Below are 25,115 nucleotides of genomic sequence, written 5' to 3' on the forward strand. Positions count from 1 at the left end.
GTGTTGTTGAGGAAAATTATTATGACATTTAATGCAGATAGGGAAATATTTGTTTAATTAGAGAATATTAGGCCAATCATGTATATAAATATGATCATTCTGATTGTTTTTAATTAGACATGCAGAATATAAATATGGATAATTATAATTTGATCTTTTGTTACGTGTGCAAAAAGGAAAGTATGGGTGTTGAAAAAATTTATCAAAGTTTTGGGCCAATAATGGGGGGTGGTTAAGCCCTTGTTTATTTATTTCGAGAAAAAAATCCTTTTCCCCCCAAACATAGGTCTTTCTCTGGTTTGATGATTACGCATAGCTAGTCAACTTTTTGGAGTCTATAATTATTTTGATACAATAATTTTAAAATTATAATTCTTAATAAAGTAATGTCACGATCTGGATTGTGTTTGATTATTTTCTTATCAAGTATTTATCAAAGAAAAAAAATTCATTATATTTTATAAAGAAGAGGAATCAAATTAAATTGTATAAATTTCACTAAAACTCTTATATTTTTAATTAGTTATATATAAAATAAAATAAATTATACCACCAATCATCAATCTATAATATTATATCATGTTGATTATTGATGTTAAGTTTTGTTAAATAATGACACCGTAATCTTATCACTTATAATATTATAGGTTAAATTACATATTTGATTTTAATTTTTGTTTGATTTTGTTAATTCAGTCCTAATTCTTTTCACATGCTACCATTTGATTATTTTATACCTGTGTTAAATATATACAAGGAAAATCTCCAATAAATATTTGAATATGCAAATATACCAAATTTAAACAAAATATATCTATTATAAAATATATATATATATATATAGCTAAAACATTAAATCAATTATATTGTTTTATATAAATCAAAGTTAAATTAATAACACAATGATTTCTTTTACAAAAATATGAAAAACTTTGAACTATATACAGTGACAAATCTTGATCAAAAAGTTTAAAGGGACCAAAATAATATACTCAAATTTTATATATTTAATTATTATTATTAATATAAAAAAAAGTATATAAAATTTAGTATTGAAATCCTTGTATGTTTTCCTTAAAAAAATTATAGTTTTGAAATTTCATTTTATATGAAATTCATTTTAAATAAGTTTTTCTAATTTTATCTCTTTCTTTTGGATAATTCCATATTTGAGAAAATTTTCTTATAATAAGCTCAAAAGAATTAATATGAAACATTACGTCTATAATTCAAAATAATTAATATGAAACTTTCCACTTATAATTCTTAATTCTACGAATCTTAAGAGATGGTTCTCTAATTCAACACTTGAATTCTTGATATCATACTTGAAAATAGGTGAAGAAGTAAATTTGTATTGTTTTCATCTTCAAGGGTATCTTTCCTTTTATCACTTAAAAGAATGAATCTATTATTTTATTCTTCATCCATATACCTATTGAAAGAAAATTTAAGACTAAAAAATAATTTATTACAATATAATCAAAAATTGAGATATGTAATTACTACAAAAAGATATGATAATCAAGTCACATTTAAGATATGATTATGAAAAAGTATATATTACATAAATTTTCTTTTTATGCTCATAAAAAAATAAATATACAAAAAACTCAAAATGAAAAAAAAAAACTAAATCAAACTAATATTTTCCTATCAAGAGAAATGAGTTACCTTTTTTTATCTTAAAAGAGAACTGAAAGAGAGGAGAATGAATTTATGTTTAACTTTTAAAACAAAAAATAAATATTAGTTATGTACAAAAGGCATATAGTATATAACTTTTCTTTTTATATTAATAAAAATATATATACAAAAAACACATAAGATGAAAAGAAAACTAAATATCAAACTAATATTTTTCTATCAAGAGATGAGAGTTACCTTTTTTATCTTAAAAGATAATGGATGAGAACTAGGGATGGCAACGGGGCGGGGCGGGTACGGGTATCATGATCCCATCCCCATCCCCATAATAAAAATTCATCCCCATCCCCATCCCCAAACCCAACGGGTATACAACTTTTGACCCATCCCCATCCCCACCGGGTAACGGGTATTTTCTTATACCCATACCCATACCCATTTTTTTATTGTTCCATATATCAATTAAATATTTTTTATAAAAAAAATTTAAAAATCACACCAACGGAATCATGATACTATCAAAATATTCAATATTAAAATAACATACTCTTTTTGATTTTCATGATGTCAAATATTCAATATTAAAATAACATACTCTTTTCTTGCAATAGTTACATTTAGCTTTGTATTTTCCATCAACTTTTATCTTTTCAAAGTGTTCCCACACAACACTTTTCAATTTCCCTTTCTCAGGCTCTACTTGTGTTGTTGAATGTATTTCATCATGAACTTCTGAAGGTGTTTGCGTAGATGGATTCAATGGAGATTGACTGTCATTTTTGGAACTTTGAAAGGGAGTTGGTTGTTGTGAACACTGTGGTGGACTTGGTACCTGCAAATCTTGATCTCCTGTGCTCATTTTCTCTAGAAACTAACATACGTAACAAAAAAAAATTAAACAAAGTAAAAAGGTTAATTTCTTTTTTAACAAAATATAAAAGAAAAACCAATAATCAAGTTTAAAAATATTTCAAATATTTTTTATACTATTAAAAATTTATATTATACCACGAAATAGCACAAATAACAAAATTAAATTAATAATAATTCAAATTTAAACATAGATTCTTCATCTTTTGATCTTGAATTAAATTAAGGATTTATGCAATTGAGCACTTAAAATTGAGAATTAAACATTATCATGAAACAAAAAATAAATAATAAATAAAATTATCATAAAGGAGTAAAGATAATTAAATGTGTGACCCAAATTTGAGAATATTCATTTGAACATAACATAACGGAAAAAAAAATGTATAATTAAGATTATGATAAAAGGAAAAGTACCTTGAAGATCTGCTTAAACCTTAAAGAACAAGCCAAACAATTAAAAGAGAGTAAAAAAGTGTATAACCAAAGTAACAAAAAGAAGAGCTACAAAATAAGAGTCAAACATTTTCATGAAAATAAATAAATAAATAAAGATAATCAAATGTGTAACCTAAAAATTATTTCATAGAATGAAATTGAGGAACACCTATTTGAACATAACCATGTACAGAGAGTAAAAATTATGTAATAAGAAGAAGAAAAATTACCTTCAAAATTAAATCTTGAAAAACAAACCAGACAATTGAGAGAGTAAACAAAGTGTATAACAAAAAACAAAGAAAATGAGAAATATGTTATATATATATATATATATATATATATATATATATATATATTATATTATATTATATTATATATTATATTACTATGTATATATATATATTATATGTGTGGATATCTTATGTTTATATATATATAATTGTTTATATATATTATATTATATTATATATTATATTATTATTACTATGTATATATATTATATGTGTGGATATCTTATGTTTATATATATATATATATATATATATATATATTTTTATAGATATATATTTATTTTAAGTATATATTATATTATATTATATAATAATATAAATATAATAATATATATTATATTATTATGTATATATATTATATGTATATGCGTAGATATTTTATGCTTTTATATATATATATATATATATATATATATATATATATATATATATATATATATATATATATATTTCTTTTAAATTTTTATAAATTTGTAATGTTATAAATTTGTTTATAAAAGATCTCACTAGTTAAATGATTAATTTGTTTTATACGTATATATTATATATATTATATTATATTATTATGTATATATATTATATTATATTATATTATATTATATTATATTATATTATATTATATTATATTATATTATATTATATTATATTATATTATATTATATTATATTATATTATATTATATTATATTATATTATATTATATTATATTACATGTATATGTGTAAATATATATATATATATATATATATATATAAAAGTATATTTTATTTATATGTATATATACTATATTATATTATATTATATTATATTATATTATATTATATTATATTATATTATATTATATTATATTATATTATATTATATTTTATGTGTAAATATATTATTTATTTATATATATTTTTTAGATTATTTAATAAATTATAAATAGTTTAGTAATTTAAGCGGGGACGGGTATTTGGGCGGGTATATATATATCTCCATCCCCATCCTCATCCCCAGTTGAAAATTTCGGGTATTACCCATACCCATACCCATACCCAGTCAAAGCAGGGATTCCCCGTCAAAACGGGGACGGGTTCGGGTGATACCCACGGACACGGGTTTATTTGCCATCTCTAATGAGAACTCAGAGCGAGGGAGATGAATTTATGTCTAACTTTTAAAACAAAAAACAACAAAAGAAGAGATGCAAGAGTAGAAAATAAATACAACACGTGAGAAACTTAGGATGATTATCTCAATAAATTTTATTATTTTTATTAGGTTTAATTTTTTTATTAACATTAAATATTATATTTTCTAAAAAGAATAAAAAAATCAACATAAAATATTTTAAAACAATATTTTTAAAATAATTTAAAAAATCTTGAGGGGCCACCTACGGGCCTTTTAAGGTCCGTCATTGACTATATATGCTTACGAAAATTCAAACACCATGTCAACTTCCTCTAAAACATCCAAAAAACTATTTGTTCTTTAGAATCAATGTAAATCCTTCAAATTGAATACTAGGTAATATATATATATATATATATATATATATATATATATATATATATATATATATATATATATATATTACAAACACAATTATCATGAGGTCTACTTTAGTGCAAACTCTATTTCAAGAAAGTCATGTGCACTTAAAATGACTTTCAATTGCAAAAGACATAATCAAAATTTGTTTGTTATTATCACGAATTCAGTTCAAAATATATTACACAAAAATTTATTCTCATAGTATAGAAGATTTATGATTGCTTATGATGCACACATATGATACGTGTATCAGATACGACAATACGAAACCTTTCTGATACATCAATACACTAATTTTGAAAATAATAGGACATGACATGTGATATATCACTACTAAAATAACTCATATGTGCCAATTTTGTTTTGTGTTTTTTTTTGTAAGAAATACTTATAAATTTTGTTATGAATTTTTTTTTGCAGTAAATTGCTGCCAATTTTTTTGTAAAATATTTTGTATAAAACACTTTCCACAACAAATTTTATATGAAATACTTATGAATTTTATAATTTTATAGAAAATAATTACTTACGAAGAAATTATCTGTCAATTAAGATTTTTAGAAAAAATCACAGAAAAAAGTCTTTTCTTTCCAAATTTTTTAACAAATTTGCAACAAAAATCCTATGTAACATGACAATTTTTAGTAATGTATGTATATTGAAAAATATACAAATATTTTTGAAAACATGAGAAATATATGATTATTCTTGTGTCAATCCAAATTAAAATCAAATGTTTTAAATATTTTCAACATAGAAATTTAGAAATTATTGTCATCATAAAAGTATTATTGGTTTATATATTAGATATTTCATTGATAAGTATCAATAAAGTATCCTAAATTATTGGATACGGATACTGCTAACTTATTGACAAGTATACCGATTCGTTCCAAGTAGTAAAATGGTAGTCCAAGTGTCATTTTCTCAAGGGATTTGTGTTTGTTACTCTACTTGTGATTATTTACTGATTTTAGCAATTGTGAAAAACATTTTTAATTCAAAAGTAAAATAAAAGCATGCAAAATTATAAAAATAAATATGTGATTTGGTAAAAAGCTTCATTAGGATTGGACTTCATGAATCAAATTAATGTAATGCTACACAATATATATTTCTACATACTCACATTCACGTTAGAAGCATACTTACTCTAATATCTTAGAAGCAAGTTCTAAATCATATGTTAAAACTCTAATTCTTTAGCCATTTTAGCATATAATTTGCATTAAGATCACATTTCTAGATAATGTCTATCCCTAGAACATAACTCTTGGGTGTTATATCCATGTCTAGTTCCAATTCATTTTCTAATGATTCAGTAACAACAAATAACATGATATTCCTATCATACACATTAATAATCAAGATAGAACAATTGAATATGAAAGAAATTATATTGCATAGGAAAAGTTACATAGAGTATGAATTAATTACATCCAGTCGTAATGAAAATGGAGATTAACAACTCCTAATCATCTAGCACGTACGAATTTGATGAATTTGCATGAGTAGATGGAAGAGTTTGTTGTAGTTTCGTCCCAAAATGTGCCTTTGACTTAAGTTGCCAGTTTCTCTGTGTTTCCACACCAAAAAACTACTCATTTTGTTTCATTCTCGACACTTAACCAACCATAATTTGTCTTCTCGCTGGGCGAGCCTTATCTCTCGCTGGGTGGTGAGAGGTCAGTTAAACTGTAGTGCAACTGCCATGTCTCTGCTCACTAGGCGAGTGATGGAACTTTGGTTGGGCGATATGGTCCTAAGAGACAACTTTGTAGTCTTCCATTTTCCTATACAATAACCCATGAAAAGAAAAACACTCCTAACTCAACAAAACACATAACACTAACGAACTTTCTAAGAAATAACACAAAACACATGAAATATAGACAAATAAGAGAAGTTAATAAACTTAAATACCAAAAATTTATCAAACTTGTCGAAGATAGATACGTAACACAAATTAAAATGTTGGTACATCATAGATGATTGCAAAACATAAAGTTGAAACTCCTTCTCGAGGTTGGTTATATATATTTACACAAAGGAAAATGATCTTTTGACAACTGAATTTTGACAACTTTCTCTTACGATCTTAGATGTCATCTTCTAAGCGGTTTTTCATTTTTTATTTTTCTCATTCTCAATCTTCCAAAATCACTTAAAAGATAAAACATCATGTTGTAAGAAAAAATTGACAAAATTTAGTAGTCAAAATATCATTGTCCTTACACAAAAATCATGTATGGAGTACACGAATTCTAATTTCGAAAATCATTATCAAAAGTCGTTTCAGAAAATTAACTTCTTTCAAATTCAATGTTTAAGTCATTTTCTTAAAACACGACTTACCGTAAGTTTTTTTTTTAAGTACCCATTTCGCTATTTCAGTAAAAGAAAAAAAACGAGTTTTAAAAACAATGGAACTTTTGGTGAAATATTTAAGCACAAGTTATCTTCTCAAGTCTCAAGTTTAATAAGTTTTATTTCTTTGGAAGTTGGACCAAATACAAACTATTATAACCACTTCATTCCTTTACAAGCTTTAGAATTGCATCCACTTCCTCATGTGCAGGTGCAGGTCACGGAGTTGGTAGAATCACAGATTCGTGTTGTGCACTAACCAAGTGCTTAATCTCCTCTTTACTCACCCCAAACGAAGTTGCAAGCTCGGGTCCCTCCATGGTCCTTACGACCGACCTGGCACCCACCAGAACCACTGGCCTATTCCTCTGAGCCGAGGTGGTGAACCCCAAGAGCTCTAGTGATTCACCCTTGTGTGCTATTTCGCAGTAGGGAAAGTTACTTGGAATGAAGAACACATCACCTTTTGTGATGTTAGTGTCCATTGCATTGCTTCCGTTTGGAAACAGAACTTGAACCCTACCTGAACCATTTACCACTATGCCATATTCCGTTGCCATTGGATTCACACGGGGTGCCATCATTGATCCCTGCCATGTATACCAACAAAAAAATATGTTGCAACAAAGTTTTCTTCTTCATAATACATTTCATAAGCTTAATTCATCGTTACAAAATATACATACAGCTGAGAGATACTCATGATAGATGCCAATGCCTGAACTTTTGAGTGGATGATACTGAGAGCCATCTACAGCAACCCTCCAACCATATTTGTTTTCAAAATCTGGTTTTCTCTTATTAAGGTTGTAAGAGCGAGGGGGGTCTTCAGTAATCTTCTCCCTCGTGTTCTTGATTTCTTCTCCGAATACAGATTTGAAGAGCATCCTCCATGGCAAACTTGTTTGTTGCTGCTCTTCTTCATCATCACCAGATTCCTCATCCTCCTTCTCCACTTCTTCGTTTTCTTGTCCTTGCTGCACCATCTCCCGTAGCTGTTGCAGTTTTTCTTCCTCCTTAAGCTCAAGGAACTTGCTCCATGTGCCTGTTGCTTGTGAATCTTTCAAACGCACAAACTTTCCCTTCTGTTGATTGATTAAGACTGTTACCTCTTCTTGTGATACCTGTACGTGAGTTTATCAAAGAATTGTTTATGTTATGTTGTGTTGTGTGTGCAGAGTTTAGATTCTTTATTAAATTTTTTTGTGTTGTTTTTGTTGTGCATGTTCTCTAGATTATAAAGTTCTTAACTTACGTTAAAAGAAGCTTCAAGGATTTCTTCCTTGAATCCAGAAAGTCCTGAATTTGCTCCTCCTGCAATATAGAAAGACTGCAGGCAACACATAAAGTAGGAAGATTAATCAGAGTAAAATCAGTTGCATATTTTTTTTTCAAAGTTATATATAAAAAGCCAGAAAGCTTTTCATTATTATGAGGCCATGTACCTCGAAAACATCATCTCGCAAGCCTTGAGAGGGTTCAATGCCGCTGATAATTTCAAGCTTTTGATCACTTTCCTCGTTCGCTATATAGAATGCAGAACCAGCTGGAATTTGGTATACATCTCCCTCCCTCAGACGCATTTGCGTCAGCCTCTGGTTGTTTTTGTATATGTATCCCAATTTTGCTTCCCCTGAAACCAATCACCAACTTAACTTCCAAATTCTCAAATTCCCAATCTAGTGAAACAACTTCACAATGATTACACAATTTGAGAAGCTCTCAGATTCAAGCTTCATGCAGTCTAAAATGCATGCATGCTTGCATATATATAACGATACCTGAACGCACGTACATGACTTGAGTGGCAGCAACGAGGTGAGGAGTCAGAAGGGACCTTGGTTCCATAGTAGTGATAGCAGTCTGCAATCTCCTCTCGGGAACTCTGCTATCATAAAACACTCGAATCTTCCCAACGCTGGTGTTGGCCACGAGCTTCGATTTCTTCATCAAGAACAACTCTTCATCAAGATCCTCTTCTATGACTTCCACCTCTGTTCTCAAGAACCGCCCCATTGTTACTGCCACGCCATTACCAAGAACGAACAATAACACCAAAAGGGTCGCACTGCTTCCCATTGTTAATCAACTTCAGTGAGTGGTTTTGGATGCATTATGATTGCTTGAGGGAGAGAATTTATAGAGATAGGCACGAGACACGTGTCGGCCATGTAGGGTATGAATGAATTTTCTGACTATAACAATATAACTTTATATCTATAATAATACGCAAGAAGATTCTCTTTGTTTCAATTTTTTAAATTTCTGATTTTATCATTTAAATATAATAATTTATTAAATTTTAAAAGTTGATTGTTATTTTCATAAACTTTTTGTTTGTGTTTCTTCTCTTATTCTTTATTTATTAATAATTATTCTTTTATCTATTCTGATATATTTTACTTTATTTTTAATAAATATAATTTTAATATATATATATATATATATATTAACTTAATAATATTATAATATTATCACTTATTAATATAATATCGTACATGTGTTATATATATATATATAAAGAGAATAAAAAGAATTATAATATTCATAATTTTAACTATTCTTTTAAAATATAATTATTTGTTAAATTTTTAAAAATTAACTATTATTTTTCTAAATTTTTACAAAATTATTTACTTTTATTTTCTTTTCTTTTTTTTCTTTTGTAATTTTTTTTTATTAATTTAATAACGTTATAATATCAATAACTATTAATATAGATTATGTTTCAGTTGAGAAAAATATTCGATCAAGGACAAACATAGTCTATGCTTGAAAATCTCTGCTTTTAACAGGCCTTCAATATTAAAATATTGAAATGGATACATGAAAAAGCAATACAAAATGATAAAATTCTTTGTGGAGGAAAATATTGTTGAGACATTTATTGCAGCTAGGGAAATATTTATTTAAGAAGAGAATATTAGACCAATCATGTATATAAAATATGATCATTTTGATTGTTTTTAATTAGACATGCAGAATATAAATATGGATAATTATAATTTGATCTTTTGTTACGTGTGCAAAAAGGAAAGTATGGGTGTTGAAAAAATTTATTAAAGTTTTGGGCCAATAATGGGAGGTGGTTAAGCCCTTGTTTATTTATTTCGAGAAAAAACCCTCTTTTCCCCAAACAAAGGTCTTTCTCTGGTTTGATGATTACGCATAGCTAGTCAACTTTTTGGAGTCAATAATTATTTTGATACAATATTTTTAAATTTTAATTCTTAATAAAGTAATGTCATGATCTGGATTGCGTTTGATAATTTTCTTATCAAGTATTTACCGAAGAATTAAATTTTTTTATTATATTTTATAAAGAAGAGAAATCAAATTAAATTTATATAACTTTTACTAAAACTCTTATATTTTTAATAATTTATATATAAAATAAAATAAATTATACCACCAATGATCAATGTATAATGTTATATCATCATCATTATTAATGTTAAATTTTGTTAAACAATAACAATGTAATTTTATCACTTATATTAATAGGTTAAATTATATTATTTTATTTCTATTCGTTCAGTTTTGTTAATTGATTCTTAATTTTTTTTCACATATTATCATTTAATTATTTTATACTCGCGTTATATATATATATATAGGTGGTTCAACGATCTGAGAGATCTAAATCAAAACTTAAAAATGAGATATTTTATTTAAAATTTAATTTTTAAACTTTTTTATGCAAAAGTATTTATTAAATTTCCTTCTTAATATATAATAGGACTAATCCGTTCAATCTTCCTTGAGACTTTGTTAATCTTAAATAAATTTTTATTATATTTAGTTTTGAGAAATTCCTTTCGACTAAAACAACCAACACTAGAATTATTAACATTATTCTATTTGAAAAAAAATATTAATTTTATATAATTAAGAATGTCAATTGGTTTATCATTTTCCAAACTTGTAATTTTCCTTAAGATATTTAATTATGAAATTAAATCAAATTCATCAATGTCCAACAAATTATCATGTTTTAAACATTTTTCAAGGTTTAAACTTTTTTTTTTCAAAAATGAAATATGTACATACCGTAATACACAAGATATTTGCTATTTTCTGTTCATTGCTTCTTTTTGTTATGCAAATAAAGCCTCAATTCTTTTTTTTCTTTTAAATTTTTAAATAGCCTTATTCAAATTTTCTAGTTGACATATATATATATATATATATATATATATATATATATATATATATATTATGAAAAAAATTGATAATATATAAAACACTACTAAAGATAAATATATAGAACGAATGAATTAAACCAATGAAATCTGGTTCTGGCTGTCAAAAAAATAAACTCGATAGTAGACTTGCAGAGTATCTTGAAGTTTCAAGTCTCTTTTTTGTTCTTAAGTCTCAACTTTTTTTCTTAAACCTGCAAATAGGGATGACAACGGGGCGGGGCAGGGACGAGTTTCGTTATCCCATACCCATCCCTGTAGAAAAAATTCATCCTCATCTCCATACCCAAACCCAACGGATATTAAACTTTTGTACCATACTGCAAAGTTGTTTATTTTAAGATTAATCATTAATAAAAATAAAACAAAAAATATTGCTCTTCTCAACTTGATACTAAGTATTTTTTTTTCCTAAACTTGAATTATCTTTCTACAAAAAATTCAACTTTGAATTATGCTCCAATTAATCTATTATCCACCAAAAGACCAAACCATAATTTAATTATTAGTTTTGTAAAAAAATTCAGTTTTTCATCAAGATATATGCAAAAAAATAACTTTCGGAACTCGTAAATCTAAAATGACTGGAAAAAATTAGGCAAAAAAAACACATTTTCAATCCTAATACAAATCCAAAATAGAATAAAAATAACAACAACACAAATAGAAAGAAAAAACATATTAAAACTTGAATTCTCTTTTTATAGAAAACTCAACTTTAAATTATGTTCCAATGAATCTATTATCCACAAAAGACTAAACCATAATATAATTAAAAGTTTTGTAAAAAAAATCAGTTCTTCCTCAATATATATGCAAAAAATACTCTCAAAACCTGGAAATCTAAAAGTAACAAAAAACAAAACTGAAAAAAAAAACTCATTTCTAATTCTAATACAAATCCAAAATAGAATAAAAATAACAACATAGAGCAAAAGAAAAAACATACTAACCATAAATGAGGATGAAAAAATTTGTATACACGGACAACATGAGGTCTAAGAGATTTATGAGATGTAATCTGCCAAAACCGTAAGAAAATGACTCCTAGAGAAAAGAAAATAAAGTAAGGAGGGGTAAGAGAAGTCATAGAGACATAAAAGAAGAAAATAGAATCAAGATTGATTATAAGAGAATAAAGATAATTAATCATCATCTTTCTTGTAAACAAAATTATAATTTAATGTTTTAACTCATTAATTGTCATTTTTACTACCAATAAAAATAAACATACACTAATAATAATTTAACTAAATTTTATTCCTAAATATAAACTTATAATTAATTTAATAGAGCTATATTAGTAATAAAATATTTTTTTGAGACCTTTTTTATCTTAAACATAATTTTATAATTAGTTTAATAAAGGTATATGAATTACTACTAACAAAATTTGAGGCATTTTTTTCTTAAACATAATTTTATAATTAATTTAATAGAGAAATATTAGTAGTAAAAAAAAATTGATGAGGTCTTTGTTATCCTTGAGGCTAAAACTAGTGCTTTACTCGCTTTACTCTTGAGTAGGCTATATATATAAGGATCAAATAACTACTTGAACATGTGAATATATTACATGGTGACACTTACCAAACTTAGACAAAATATATTTATTATGAAAATAAATAAATAAATATATGGAGGTAAATATTAAACCATTTATACTGTTTTATATAAATTAAAGTTAAATTAACAACAAAATGATTTCTTTAAAAAAAAATATGAAAAACTTTGAACTATAGATGCTCACAAAAATCCAAGCACCATGTCAACTTCCTCTAAGACACCCAAAAACCATTTGTTCTTTAAATCCTTCAAATTGAATTCTAGACAATATATATTTACAAACACAATTATCATGAGGCCTACTTCGGTGCAAACTCTATTTCATGAAAGTCACGTGCACTTAAAATGACTTTCAATTGTAAAGGACACAATCACAATTCGTTTGTTACTATCACAATCTTGGTTCAAAATAATTTACACAAAAAGTCATTCTTATAGTATATAAGATTTATGATTGATTATGATGCACATATATGATACGTGTATCAGATATGACATTACGACATGTATCTAATACGTCGATACGCTAATTTTTAAAATAATAGGACACAACACGTGATATACGCATATTGAAAAATATACAATTTTTTTAAAAACATGAGAAATATATGATTATTCTTGTGTAAATCCAAATTAAAATCAAATTTTTTAACTATTTTCAACATAAAAATTTAAAAATTATTTTCATCATAAAAACATTATTGGTTTATATATTAGATATTTCATTGATAAATATCAATAAAGTATCCTGAAATATTGGATATGGATAAGTGTCAGACATAAATACGTAACACAAACTGAATTATCGATGATCGCATAACATAATTCAAGTCACACAACTTTGGTAACATATATTTACACAAAAGTCACGGAGTAGACGACTTCTAATTTCGAAAGTCATTATCAAAAGTCGTTTTAAGAAAAATAACTTCTTTCAAATTCAATGCTTAAGTCGTTTTCTTAAAACACGACTTACCGCATTTTTTTAAAGTACCCATTTCGCTCAATAGAAAACCGAGTTTTAAGAACGATGGAACTTTTGGTGACATTTTTAGGACAATGATATATTAATAACACCTTTTTTAGTTTTTTTTTTTTTTTGTATTTCGGGGTCCATTTAAACTTAAGTTTGTAAAAATGGGTTCGTTTAACTTTTTTTTGTAAAATAGGGTCAAGTCGTTATGGTGGAGGACGACATTAAAGGTGAAGTCGTCCTCCACCATGCCGATTTCTTTATTTTTTTTTTCAAAAAGCAAAACTGTATTGTGAGAGACCGGTTTCTTTTCGCTTCAAAAGTAAAGTCGTCCTTATGCATGACGACTTCACTTTTCAATTTTTTTAACATTAAACTTTAAATTTGTTTGATTTTACAAGCTTAGTATTTTATTAAATGATACTTTTTATTTGATAGTTAGTAGACTAACTAAAACACAAATAAAAAAAAAACCCTAAACAGATTAAATTTTCAAATATAATTATTGAAGGATTTTTTAATATTTTTTAATTTGTATCATTTTATCTTTTTAATTTTGTATTAAAGTTTAAAAATTAAGTATTTTAGAATTTCTTAAAACAATTTTTTTTATATTTTTACTATAGACAAATATTTAAAAATAACTAAATAATATATTTTAAAACCAAATATAAAACTGAATTTAAAAAAAAAACTAAAAAGTGAAGTCGTCATGTTCAAGAGACTTCACTTTTAAAGTGAATAAAAGCTGGCTTCCCTAAGCACAATATTGTTTTTTGGAAAAAAGAAAAAGAAATCAGCATGGTGGAGTACGACTTCACCTTTAATGTCGTCCTCCACCATGACAACTTGATCCTATTTTACACACATTTAACAGACTCATTTTTATAAATTTAAATTTAAATGAATCCCGAAATAAATAAAAAAAAAAACCTTTTTTACAACTTACTACTTGACCATCGTGCTTGGTGGCCATTGTAAATTGAATTTTGAATTAAATTTTCTTTGTCTACATGGCAAGATAGAAAGGAGAAAGTCACCCTATTTTGAAATCTAACCTAGTTTTTTTTTACACTGATATTTTAATACCATTTTTTTTTACTATCATTTCACATTACTTTTCATAACTATTTTTTTTTAAGATATAAAAGTTAATTTTTATTAAAACTATTTTATCCTATTATGATCAAATGATGTGAAAAGAATTTTTTATTTTTTTTCCTTTTCTTCTCACCTTTCTTCTCTCCTCCGTTCTGCAGAAATGGTCGAGAGTGTTTGTCTTCTCTCATTCGTTCCCCCTTCCAGCTATTTTCGCTCCACCGTTATTGTTGCTAGAATGACCGGCGAAAGGAGAAAGGCGCCCACCTTCCATTATTCTTTCTTTGTGCAGCATCAGTGACAGTGTGTCTTATGTGATTGTTGTGCAGCAGCGATGGTAACACATGTATTTCTTTGTCGCAGGTGAGGAAAATTTGTTCAAATTTTCACTTAGAGTTTGCATTTTGAAGGGAAGTTTCTGATGTGTTCATTCTATTGTTGATTCTTCACACCATATTTATCCGAAAGTTTGTTTCTGTTGTTCGTGGGTACAACTTCGTAATAGGTTAATATGAAATTTCTGAAATTTATGGTTTATGGTTTCATGTCATTTTTAAATTTGTTTTTTTTTTTTTTTTTTTTAAGTTTGTACGTATTGGCTTTAGTGCTGATATTGTGTTACTTGTAAAAATTTTATGAAAGGTGATGCTCTGTTACTTGCTCAATTTTTATATGTTATGAAGATAGTTTTTGTGTTTCATGCATGTTTTATATCATAATTAATTTTTCTGCATTCCCATGGTCAAGTAGAGAATTAAATAACTTTCATTTTTTTAGTCTTAATGGTTGTATTATTTGTAGTTGTCTTATGCAGTTTGAGTTTTGCTTGTAACTCAAAATTTTAAAGTTGTTTGTGGGTGATAGCTTGTGTGTGTAGTGTGGGTGTGTATACTGAGATTCATTGAGTGCACAATCACTTCAATTACGATTTAGACACTCAAAACCAAAAGCAGAAGATTTCAGAGCGCCTGTTAAACTGGCAATTGACTTATGCACGAGGAGGGAAGGTTGGTGCTCCAAATTGTGATAAGGAAGTTTCTCACAACCACATTCCTCTGCTGACCAGTGGACAAGAGGTCTTTCACTTAGCTCTCGACATTGTAGTTTTCTCCACCTTCCACCTTCAATTTCATGAGTCAGAGTGAAAATTGTTGTATCGTTGATTGGAGAATTATCTTCTTAAGTCTCAAGTTTAATAAGTTTTATTTCTTTGGAAGTTGGACCAAATACAAACTATTATAACCATTTCATTCCTTTGCAAGCTTTAGAATTGCATCCACTTCCTCATGTGCAGGTGCAGGTCACGGAGTTGGTAGAATCACAGATTCGTGTTGTGCCCTAACCAAGTGCTTCATCTCCTCTTCACTCACCCCAAACGAAGTTGCAAGCTCGGGTCCCTCCATGGTCCTTACGACCGACCTGGCACCCACCAGAACCACTGGCCTATTCCTCTGAGCCGAGGTGGTGAACCCCAAGAGCTCTAGTGATTCACCCTTGTGTGCTATTTCGCAGTAGGGAAAGTTACTTGTAATGAAGAACACATCACCTTTTGTGATGTTAGTGTCCATTGCATTGCTTCCGTTTGGAAACAGAACTTGAACCCTACCAGAACCATTTACCACTATGCCATATTCCGTTGCCATTGGATTCACACGGGGTGCCATCATTGATCCCTGCCATGTATACCAACAAAAAAATATGTTGCAACAAAGTTTTCTTCTTCATAATACATTTCATAAGCTTAATTCATCGTTACAAAATATACATACAGCTGAGAGATACTCATGATAGATGCCAATGCCTGAACTTTTGAGTGGATGATACCGAGAGCCATCTACAGCAACCCTCCAACCATATTTGTTTTCAAAATCTGGTTTTCTCTTATCAAGGTTGTAAGAGCGAGGGGGGTCTTCAGTAATCTTCTCCCTCGTGTTCTTCATTTCTTCCCCGAATACAGATTTGAAGAGCTTCCTCCATGGCCAACTTGTTTGTTGCTGCTCTTCTTCATCATCACCAGATTCCTCATCCTCCTTCTCCACTTCTTCGTTTTCTTGTCCTTGCTGCACCATCTCCCGTAGCTGTTGCAGTTTTTCTTCCTCCTTAAGCTCAAGGAACTTGCTCCATGTGCCTGTGGCATGTGAACCTTGCAAAGGCACAATCAGTCTGATCCGTTGGTCGTTGAAGATTGTTCCCAACTCTTTTTGTGATACCTATACGTGAGTTTATCAAAGAATTGTTTATGTTATGTGGTGTTGTGTGTGCAGAGTTTAGATTCTTTATTAAGTTTTTTTGTGTTGTTTTTGTTGTGCATGTTCTCTAAATTGTTTGGTAACCAATAAAGTTCTTAACTTACGTTAAAAGCAGCTCCAAGGATTTCTTCCTTGAATCCAGAAAATCCTGAATTTGCTCCTCCTCCAATATAGATAGACTGCAGGCAACACATAAAGTAGGAAGATTTATCAGAGTAAAATCAGTTGCATATTTTTTTCTTTATAAAAAACCAGAAAGCTTTTCATTATTATGAGGCCATGTACCTGTAAAACATCATCTCTGAAGCCTTCTAAGGGTTCAATGCCGCTGATAATTTCAAGCTTTTGATCACTTTCCTCGTTCGCTATATAGAATGTACAACCAACTGGAATTTGGTATACATCTCCCTCCCTCAGACGCATTTGCGTCAGCCTCTGGTTGTTTTTGTATATGAATCCCAAATTTGCTTCTCCTGAAACCAATCACCAACTTAATCCAAATTCTCAAATTCCCAAACGAGTGAAACAACTTCACAATGATTACACAATTTGAGAAGCTCTTATTCAAATTTCATGCAGTCTAAAATGTATGCATGCATGGTAGCATATATATATATATATAACGATACCTGAACGCACGTACATGACTCTAGTGGCAACAACGTAGTGATGAATCAGAAGGGACATTGGTCCATAGTAGCGATAGCAATCTGCAATTTCCTCTCGGGAACTCCATGAAACACTTCAATCTTCCCAGCGCTGGTGTTGACCACGATCTCCGATTTCTTCATGAAGAAGAACTCTTCGTCAAGATCCTCTTCTATGACTTCCACCTCTGTTCTCAAGAACCGCCCCATTGTTACTGCCACGCCATTACCAAGAACGAACAATAACACCAAAAGGGTCGCACTGCTTCCCATTGTTAATCAACCTCAGTGAGTTCTTTTGGATGCATTGTGATTGCTTGATGAAGAGAATTTATAGAGAGAGAGATATGCACGAGACACGTGTCGGCCATGTAGGGTCTGAATGAATTTTCTGACCATGTATCAGGTATATATATATATATATAGTAGACGTATGTTTAAGTTGAGAAAAAAATTCGATGAAGGACAGACATAGTCTATGCTTGAAAATCTCTGCTTTTAACAGGCCTTCAATATTAAAATATTGAAATGGATACATGAAGCAATACAAAATAATAAAATTCTTTGTAGAGGAATATATTGTTGAGACATTTATTGCAGCTAGGGAAATATTTATTTAAGAGAATATTAGGCCAATCATGTATATATAAATATGATCATTCTGATCGTTTTTAATTAGACATGCAGACTCTAAATATGGATAATTATAATTTGATCTTTTGGAAAGTATGGGTGTTGAAAAAATTTACCAAAGTATTGGGCCAATATTGGGGGGTGGTTAAGCCCTTGTTTATTTATTTCGAGAAAAAAATCCTCTTTTTCCCCAAACAAAGGTCTTTCTCTGGTTTGATGATTACGCATAGCTAGAGTCAACTTTTTGGAGTCTATAATTATTTTGATACAATAATTTTGAAAATTATAATTCTTAATAAAGTAATGTCATGATCTGGGTTGTGTTTGATAATTTTCTTATCAAGTATTCATCGAAGAATAAAAAACTTTCATTATATTTTATAAAGAAGAGGAATCAAATTAAATTTATATAACTTTTACTAAAACTCTTATAATTTTAATATTTTATATATGAAATAAAATAGATTATACCACCAACTATCAATCTATAATGTTATATCATCATGATCATTGATGTTACATTTTGTTAAACAATAACAACGTAATCTTATCACTTATATTAATATTATACTTTAAATTACACACTTCCGGATTTTTTTATTATTTATTTTTATTTTATTTTATTTTTTAATTATTTTTAATTTTTGAAAAAAGATTTATATGTCAACCTAGTAGTATGTCATATGTCAAAATTAACGTTTTATATTCAGTTTGGTCTTTATATTAGTTATTTTTATTTAATTTAATCCATTTTTTCTAAATGGAACAATTTTGTCTCTCTCCAAATTGAGATCAAATTTAATTTTTATATAAATGTTATAATTTTTTTATTAAAATTAAAATATTTATTAAATATTTTTTATTTAATGTTACAATTAGTTTAAAATTGGAATGAAAATTTTAAAGATTAGAACTAACACTACTAATCTAAAAATTTAAGAAATTAAAAAATGAAACCTTATTTTTAAAATTATGAGAGGTTAAAAAGTGGAAAGTATTACCATTACAAATTAGGGAGTACAAAAGGATGGATGAGTTGGAGATATTAACGTCTAAGAGACAACAGATTTTTGATTCTCTTAGTTCCCCTGATGTTCCTTCATCCTCTGTGATTGTTTCTACTATAACCTTTTCAATCTCTTAGATTGTTCATGTTAATGTTTCTCATAACCTCTTAGACAGTTCTTGTTTCAACCTCTCAGACAATGAGTTCTTGAATACCCCAAAACATTCTCTGTCTATACCTCCTATATAATTATGTTACGCACTGGAAATTGAGTTCTTGAATAGTCAAGTAACAACAGTGAATGGTCAAGTAAAAACATTGACAGATAAAGTAACAACATTGATAGATCAACCAGTAATGGTAACTGAACTTCGACATCATTTGATGTCCTATTTAACTAAAATTAAATCTTGGATGAAGGATATTTGTGATGACCATCAAATCTTTTAGGTTTTTAGAGGGACGGAAACTTGTGACAGTTTTGAAAGTGTATGATCATGAGTATATTTAGACATATATATTTAGACAAATATATATATATATATATATATATATATATATATATATATATATATATATATGAATAATTTAACAAAATTGAATTCGAAATGAGTAATTAAAAAGGTAATAAGTAATCTTATTTTCAACCTCTAAATAAAAAGACAAATTAAAAAAAATAAAAAAGATTTTTATTAATTAATATTTTTAGAGTACCAGTAGAAGATTTATTTAGAAATGTCAAAACGGGCCACTCGGCTTGGGCCACTCGACTTGTTTTGTTCCAGCCATCATGAATTGGTAACTTAATGAGTTGATCCAACCTGACTCATTTGTTAGTGAGTCAAAAATATTCGAACTCGACTTGCCCCACTACGGGTTTGTGGATTAAGCGGATTGACTCATTGGATCACTTAATTAAAAAAAATTAATTTTTTTTTCTTCGCTCAGAAAAAAAAATGATTAAAATATAAATAAACTTTAATACAATCCAAAATGATGTTAAACTCCAAATACAAACCAAAACCACAAAAATACAAAATTACTATCAAACCACAAATTACAAACAACATAGCCTGACCGAATTGCAAAAACTTAGCATAATAAAAAATACTTTTGTGTAGTGACAGAACTTGGACACAAATTTTAGGGGGACACATTTTCTTTTTTATATATAAATTATTTTTTCTAATTCAAAAAAGTTTTCATTTTGTGACATCATTTTCTCTGTTCAAAACAATCACACATGATATTATAATCCAAAACATATGAATAATATATATATATATATATATATATATATATATATATATATATATATATATATATATATATATATATATATATATATATATATGAAAGTGTACATAAAGTTTATCATCAACAATAATATATTTAAACAAGCAAAAAGTTACTTTTATGCTCTTTTAATAACTTAAAATCTTCAATAATTTAATCAGAATTAAAATTTGTTGCAATATCCCTTTCAATATAGATGATTATAGTGCTTGCTCAAAATTCAGCCTCCGTCTTTTGTAGGAAATGATAAAATTATAAATATCCCCGATTAAATCTTAAAACCAAGACTCAATATTTTAAGAAAATTAACAACTGCTAAATGATTAGTATCATTTACCTTAAAATATATTATTAATATTTCTTTTTCCTTACCTAACTTCAATGCCTAAAATAGCTTTATTTACACAAAAAAGAGTTTGATAAACAATTAGAGCATGATTTTATAATCTCTAACAAATAAAACATATTGCTTCAAAAAAAATGGGGTATAAAATGAATTTACTCAAAAGAAAAATTATTTAGTCCAAAATGTTTCTTAACTCCTCAATCTTGTCTTAGCGTAATTTATTTTTAAGAATAATAAGAGATTGATGATGAAAATTGAGATAGAAAGAGGAAGAGAGTAAGAGATGGAGGTACAAAAAAGAGAGACATCAAATATAAAAGTAAAAAAAATTACAAATTAATCCGTAACAAAATTTATAAAATAATTAACCTCAATTATTAACTTCCTATTCGTATAGACTATTAAAAAGAGAGTTTAAGATATAAATTCCGCACGTCAATCATTGTTCATATATACAAAGTATAACAAGATGGGTTTGTCAAAATAACAATTGTTACACTGATTTTATACTTAATTGAATAGAAACAATGTACATCTTCAAAATTCACAATATATTAATTGGGTTTCCACGCAAAGTCAACAATTTGGAATCTTGTTGAGTGAGAAAAAAGAAAATACGATTCTAATTTCAAACTATATTTCAATTCCTACAAGAAAGAAAAGAAAATATACACTAGCGAATGAATTAACTGTTTGTATGAAAAAAAAAAATGTATGCATGCGTATGTTAACATTTTGAATTACTTTGACAATACAAATCTCTTATTGAATATATAATTATTTTTAGTGTTACACAAAACAAAGAAAAATAAATTATTCTGATCCACTCTAAAATTAGTGATTAGCAAGTGTATATAGGTTAAATTCTCAATCTTTTTGTTGAGAACATTATTATTTTTTTATTAATATGACAAAAAAAGTTAGATAATTTCTCCATCCATCCTATGCTTTCTTCGTGTACCTCCAATGAGGTATTTGGAAAAATCTAAATTACCCATAATTCAAGTTTTCAAATTGTGGAATTTAGAAACATATTTGAGATAACACAATCCAACCTTTATTGAATATTATAGATATTTAAGCTAAATGTGTAAACTGTGTATAATTATTTTGGTATTACACAAAAAAAAAAAACTTATTCAAATTAATTAAAAATTAGTGATTAGTCAGTGTACATAGGTTAGTTTCTCAATTTTTGTTCAAAACATTATATTTCTTTTATCAAATAATATAACAAAAAATTAGATAACCTCCATGAGGTGTTAGAAAAGTTTAAACTACGCACATAACTCATATTTTCATATTGCAGCCTTTATAAACATATTTCAGTTAATACAATCACATCATTGAATTCGAAAATGCATTTTGAATAGTATACTCTATAATTATGTTCGGATTGCATAATTTATAAATGTATTCTAAAAATATATAATATAAAATACATTTCCAAATTGAAGATTACGTAATCTATAATATATTTTTAGATATGAAAATACTTTTCAAATTTTCATATTTTTAAATTGTGTATTATAATTTATATAATCTGAAATATATTCTCATATTATACAATTCAAATATATATTTTAAATTATACGATCTTAAATATACTTTCAGATAATATATTTAAAGTTATACAATCCACAATGTATTGTTAGACTGTACAATTTAATAATATATTATAAATTATACTATCTAGCGTATTTCTTATGTAATTTAGAGTATATTTTTAAATTTTTAAATTGTTTTCATACACCTATTAGTCTCGTATAGTTTAGAAATCAATTTTAAAAGGAATTTAAATATTCAATGTCTTTTAAAAATAAAATCGTGACTGATATTTCAAGTTTCAAAAACGGACAATACTTCAAATACACAATAATTGATCCTAACAATGACCGTCGATAAATTTGGGATCAAAACATAAATATATTTCAAATTATATAATTTATAATAAATTTTAAGTTGTACAATCAAAATTACTTTTTTAAATTTAAAATTACACAATAAAAAGTATTCCTGAATTATAATGGATATTATAATGTGCAGTTTCGTTATGCGTGAAAAAAGGAAAGGTGCAGAAGAAAGTATGGATGTTGAAAAGAAATTGGCCAAAGTTATGGGCCAACGATCTGGATGGTTAAGCTCTCATGTTTATTTATTTTGTGAAAATACCTCTTTATCCCCATTCATTTTAATTGTCAACTTATTTTCAAAAGATAAATTATGCTTTGCTCGTTATTTTTTGTGGAAATCAATTTAGTCCAAACACGGGTTTTAATTTGGTTCATATTTTGAAAAACTTGATTCAATTAGGTTATTTTTGTTAGTAGTGTACTAACAACATTAAAGACGTGTTAGTAATTTTTTTAATTTTATTTTTTTATTAAAAAAATTCTCATGTGTCAAGCTAATATTCTGTCAAGTGACACTGATAATATGACGTGACAGTGAAAATGTCACATGACATTGTCACGCTAGATGTTACTCTTTGAGTCCGTTTCAATTTGGTTATTGTATTTTTAATTTATCTCAATTTATGTCTTTTTTTTTAGAAAAAAATGTCACCCCTTCCAAATTGAAACCAAATTTAATTTTTATATAAATATTTTCATTAAAATTAACATGTTTATTAAATATTTTTAACAACATTAAGTTTATTTAAATTTATATTTCATACTGAACTTTAATTAAAAAAAATTTCAATTTTCAAATTTATTTATTTAAAATGTTATAAAAAAAATTTAAATTATTTAAAATTTTACATTTGAATTCATATAGTTATTATTTTTAAACAAACTCAAAAACTTGTATATAAATTATTGAATTTTATACATTTTAAAAATCTACAATTATTTAAAATAAAAATTCAAAAAAAATAATATTAGTGTATAATGTAATAAAATATTAATACAAATAAAGTTCAATATAAAATATAAATTTTAGAAGAGTTGAAAGAGCTGATAAATTTATTTTATTTTATGAAATGCAATTGATAAACATTTTTCATATTAGTTGAAATTAATTTTAAATTATTTTTTCATTAACATTACTTAGTATTAACATCTTTAAAATAATTTTAAATAAAATTTAATGTAAAATAAAAATTTAAATAAAAATTAATATTGTTAAAAATATTAAATTTAATAAATATATTTTTATATTATCTATATAAAAATTAAATTTGTTTTAATTTGAAAATAGATGAAATTGTTCAATTTTTATTAAGACTAAATTAAGACAAAATAAAAAAAGATGGATCAAATTGAAACTAATGCTATGACGACATAATACTGTCACTATCACATCACACTGTCACTTGTCACTTACGACGTGAACTTGACACCTAAAAAATTTTAATTTCTTTTATAAATTAAAAAAACTATGAATTTTCACATATAACATCTCTTTAACATTGTTGACATGGTATTGACAAAAAAAAAACTAATTACATCAATTTTTTTAAAATACTATCCAAATTAAGATACATAAAAATACTTAATTGATATTTTCCGACACGAATAGAAAAAAAAAAACATAATTTAACTTAAAATAAAAATTATCTGTTTCCATGTAAGTATATCATTGACCTTTTGACCTCGATGATGCTAACATAACTACCTCAACTTTTTGAAGTCTAGAATTATTTTCATACAAATTTACAATTATAATTCTTAGCACCGTATATAACATTAATTTGACTGAAGTATTGACTGAAGTATTTATCGCAGATTAAAACAATCTTCTGTTTGTTTTACAAAGAAGAGCATAAATTAAATTAATATTAATTTTATTAAATGCTGCATTTTGAATAATTTATATATAAATTAAGTTAAGTTACATAAAAAATATTATCAAATTATAATGGTATATCATGATTATTGATGTTATATTTTGTAAACAATACTTATATTAATATTATATTTTAAAAAGTGTAATATTATATTGG

At 26.6% G+C, this 25,115-nt stretch overlaps 2 protein-coding genes and 1 long non-coding RNA gene across 5 annotated transcripts; 1 reads left to right on the forward strand and 2 right to left on the reverse strand.

The window, feature by feature from the left end:
- Nucleotides 1-7,241: 7,241 nt before the first annotated feature.
- Nucleotides 7,242-9,260, reverse strand: LOC114183854 (vicilin-like seed storage protein At2g28490). Of its 2 annotated transcripts, none has more exons than XM_028071014.2 (5): nucleotides 8,935-9,260; nucleotides 8,599-8,786; nucleotides 8,409-8,483; nucleotides 7,840-8,238; nucleotides 7,242-7,743 (listed from the first exon to the last, which is right to left on the reverse strand). In XM_028071014.2, the coding sequence occupies exons 1-5, from the start codon at nucleotides 9,230-9,232 to the stop codon at nucleotides 7,372-7,374; spliced, it is 1,332 nt and encodes a 443-aa protein (XP_027926815.1). In that variant the 5' UTR covers nucleotides 9,233-9,260; the 3' UTR covers nucleotides 7,242-7,371. The 2 variants fall into 2 exon arrangements, with proteins under 2 accessions (XP_027926815.1, XP_027926814.1); XM_028071013.2 differs by having other exon boundaries at nucleotides 7,840-8,277.
- A 5,500-nt stretch (nucleotides 9,261-14,760) lies between these two features.
- Nucleotides 14,761-16,722, forward strand: LOC146886534 (uncharacterized). Its single transcript, XR_014994978.1, has 2 exons — nucleotides 14,761-15,355; nucleotides 15,857-16,722. It is a non-coding gene; the product is annotated as an uncharacterized LOC146886534 (long non-coding RNA).
- LOC114184045 (vicilin-like seed storage protein At2g28490) lies at nucleotides 15,543-18,196 on the reverse strand. Of its 2 annotated transcripts, none has more exons than XM_028071279.2 (5): nucleotides 17,871-18,196; nucleotides 17,527-17,714; nucleotides 17,346-17,420; nucleotides 16,762-17,202; nucleotides 15,543-16,665 (listed from the first exon to the last, which is right to left on the reverse strand). In XM_028071279.2, the coding sequence occupies exons 1-5, from the start codon at nucleotides 17,926-17,928 to the stop codon at nucleotides 16,294-16,296; spliced, it is 1,134 nt and encodes a 377-aa protein (XP_027927080.1). In that variant the 5' UTR covers nucleotides 17,929-18,196; the 3' UTR covers nucleotides 15,543-16,293. The 2 variants fall into 2 exon arrangements, with proteins under 2 accessions (XP_027927080.1, XP_085529198.1); XM_085673072.1 differs by having other exon boundaries at nucleotides 17,885-18,144.
- Nucleotides 18,197-25,115: the final 6,919 nt, after the last annotated feature.

Source organism: Vigna unguiculata, chromosome 5 (genome assembly GCF_037176805.1).
Source record: "Vigna unguiculata cultivar grain cowpea cultivar isolate G323 ecotype 2 chromosome 5, ASM3717680v1, whole genome shotgun sequence".
Classification (NCBI taxonomy): Eukaryota; Viridiplantae; Streptophyta; class Magnoliopsida; order Fabales; family Fabaceae; genus Vigna; species Vigna unguiculata.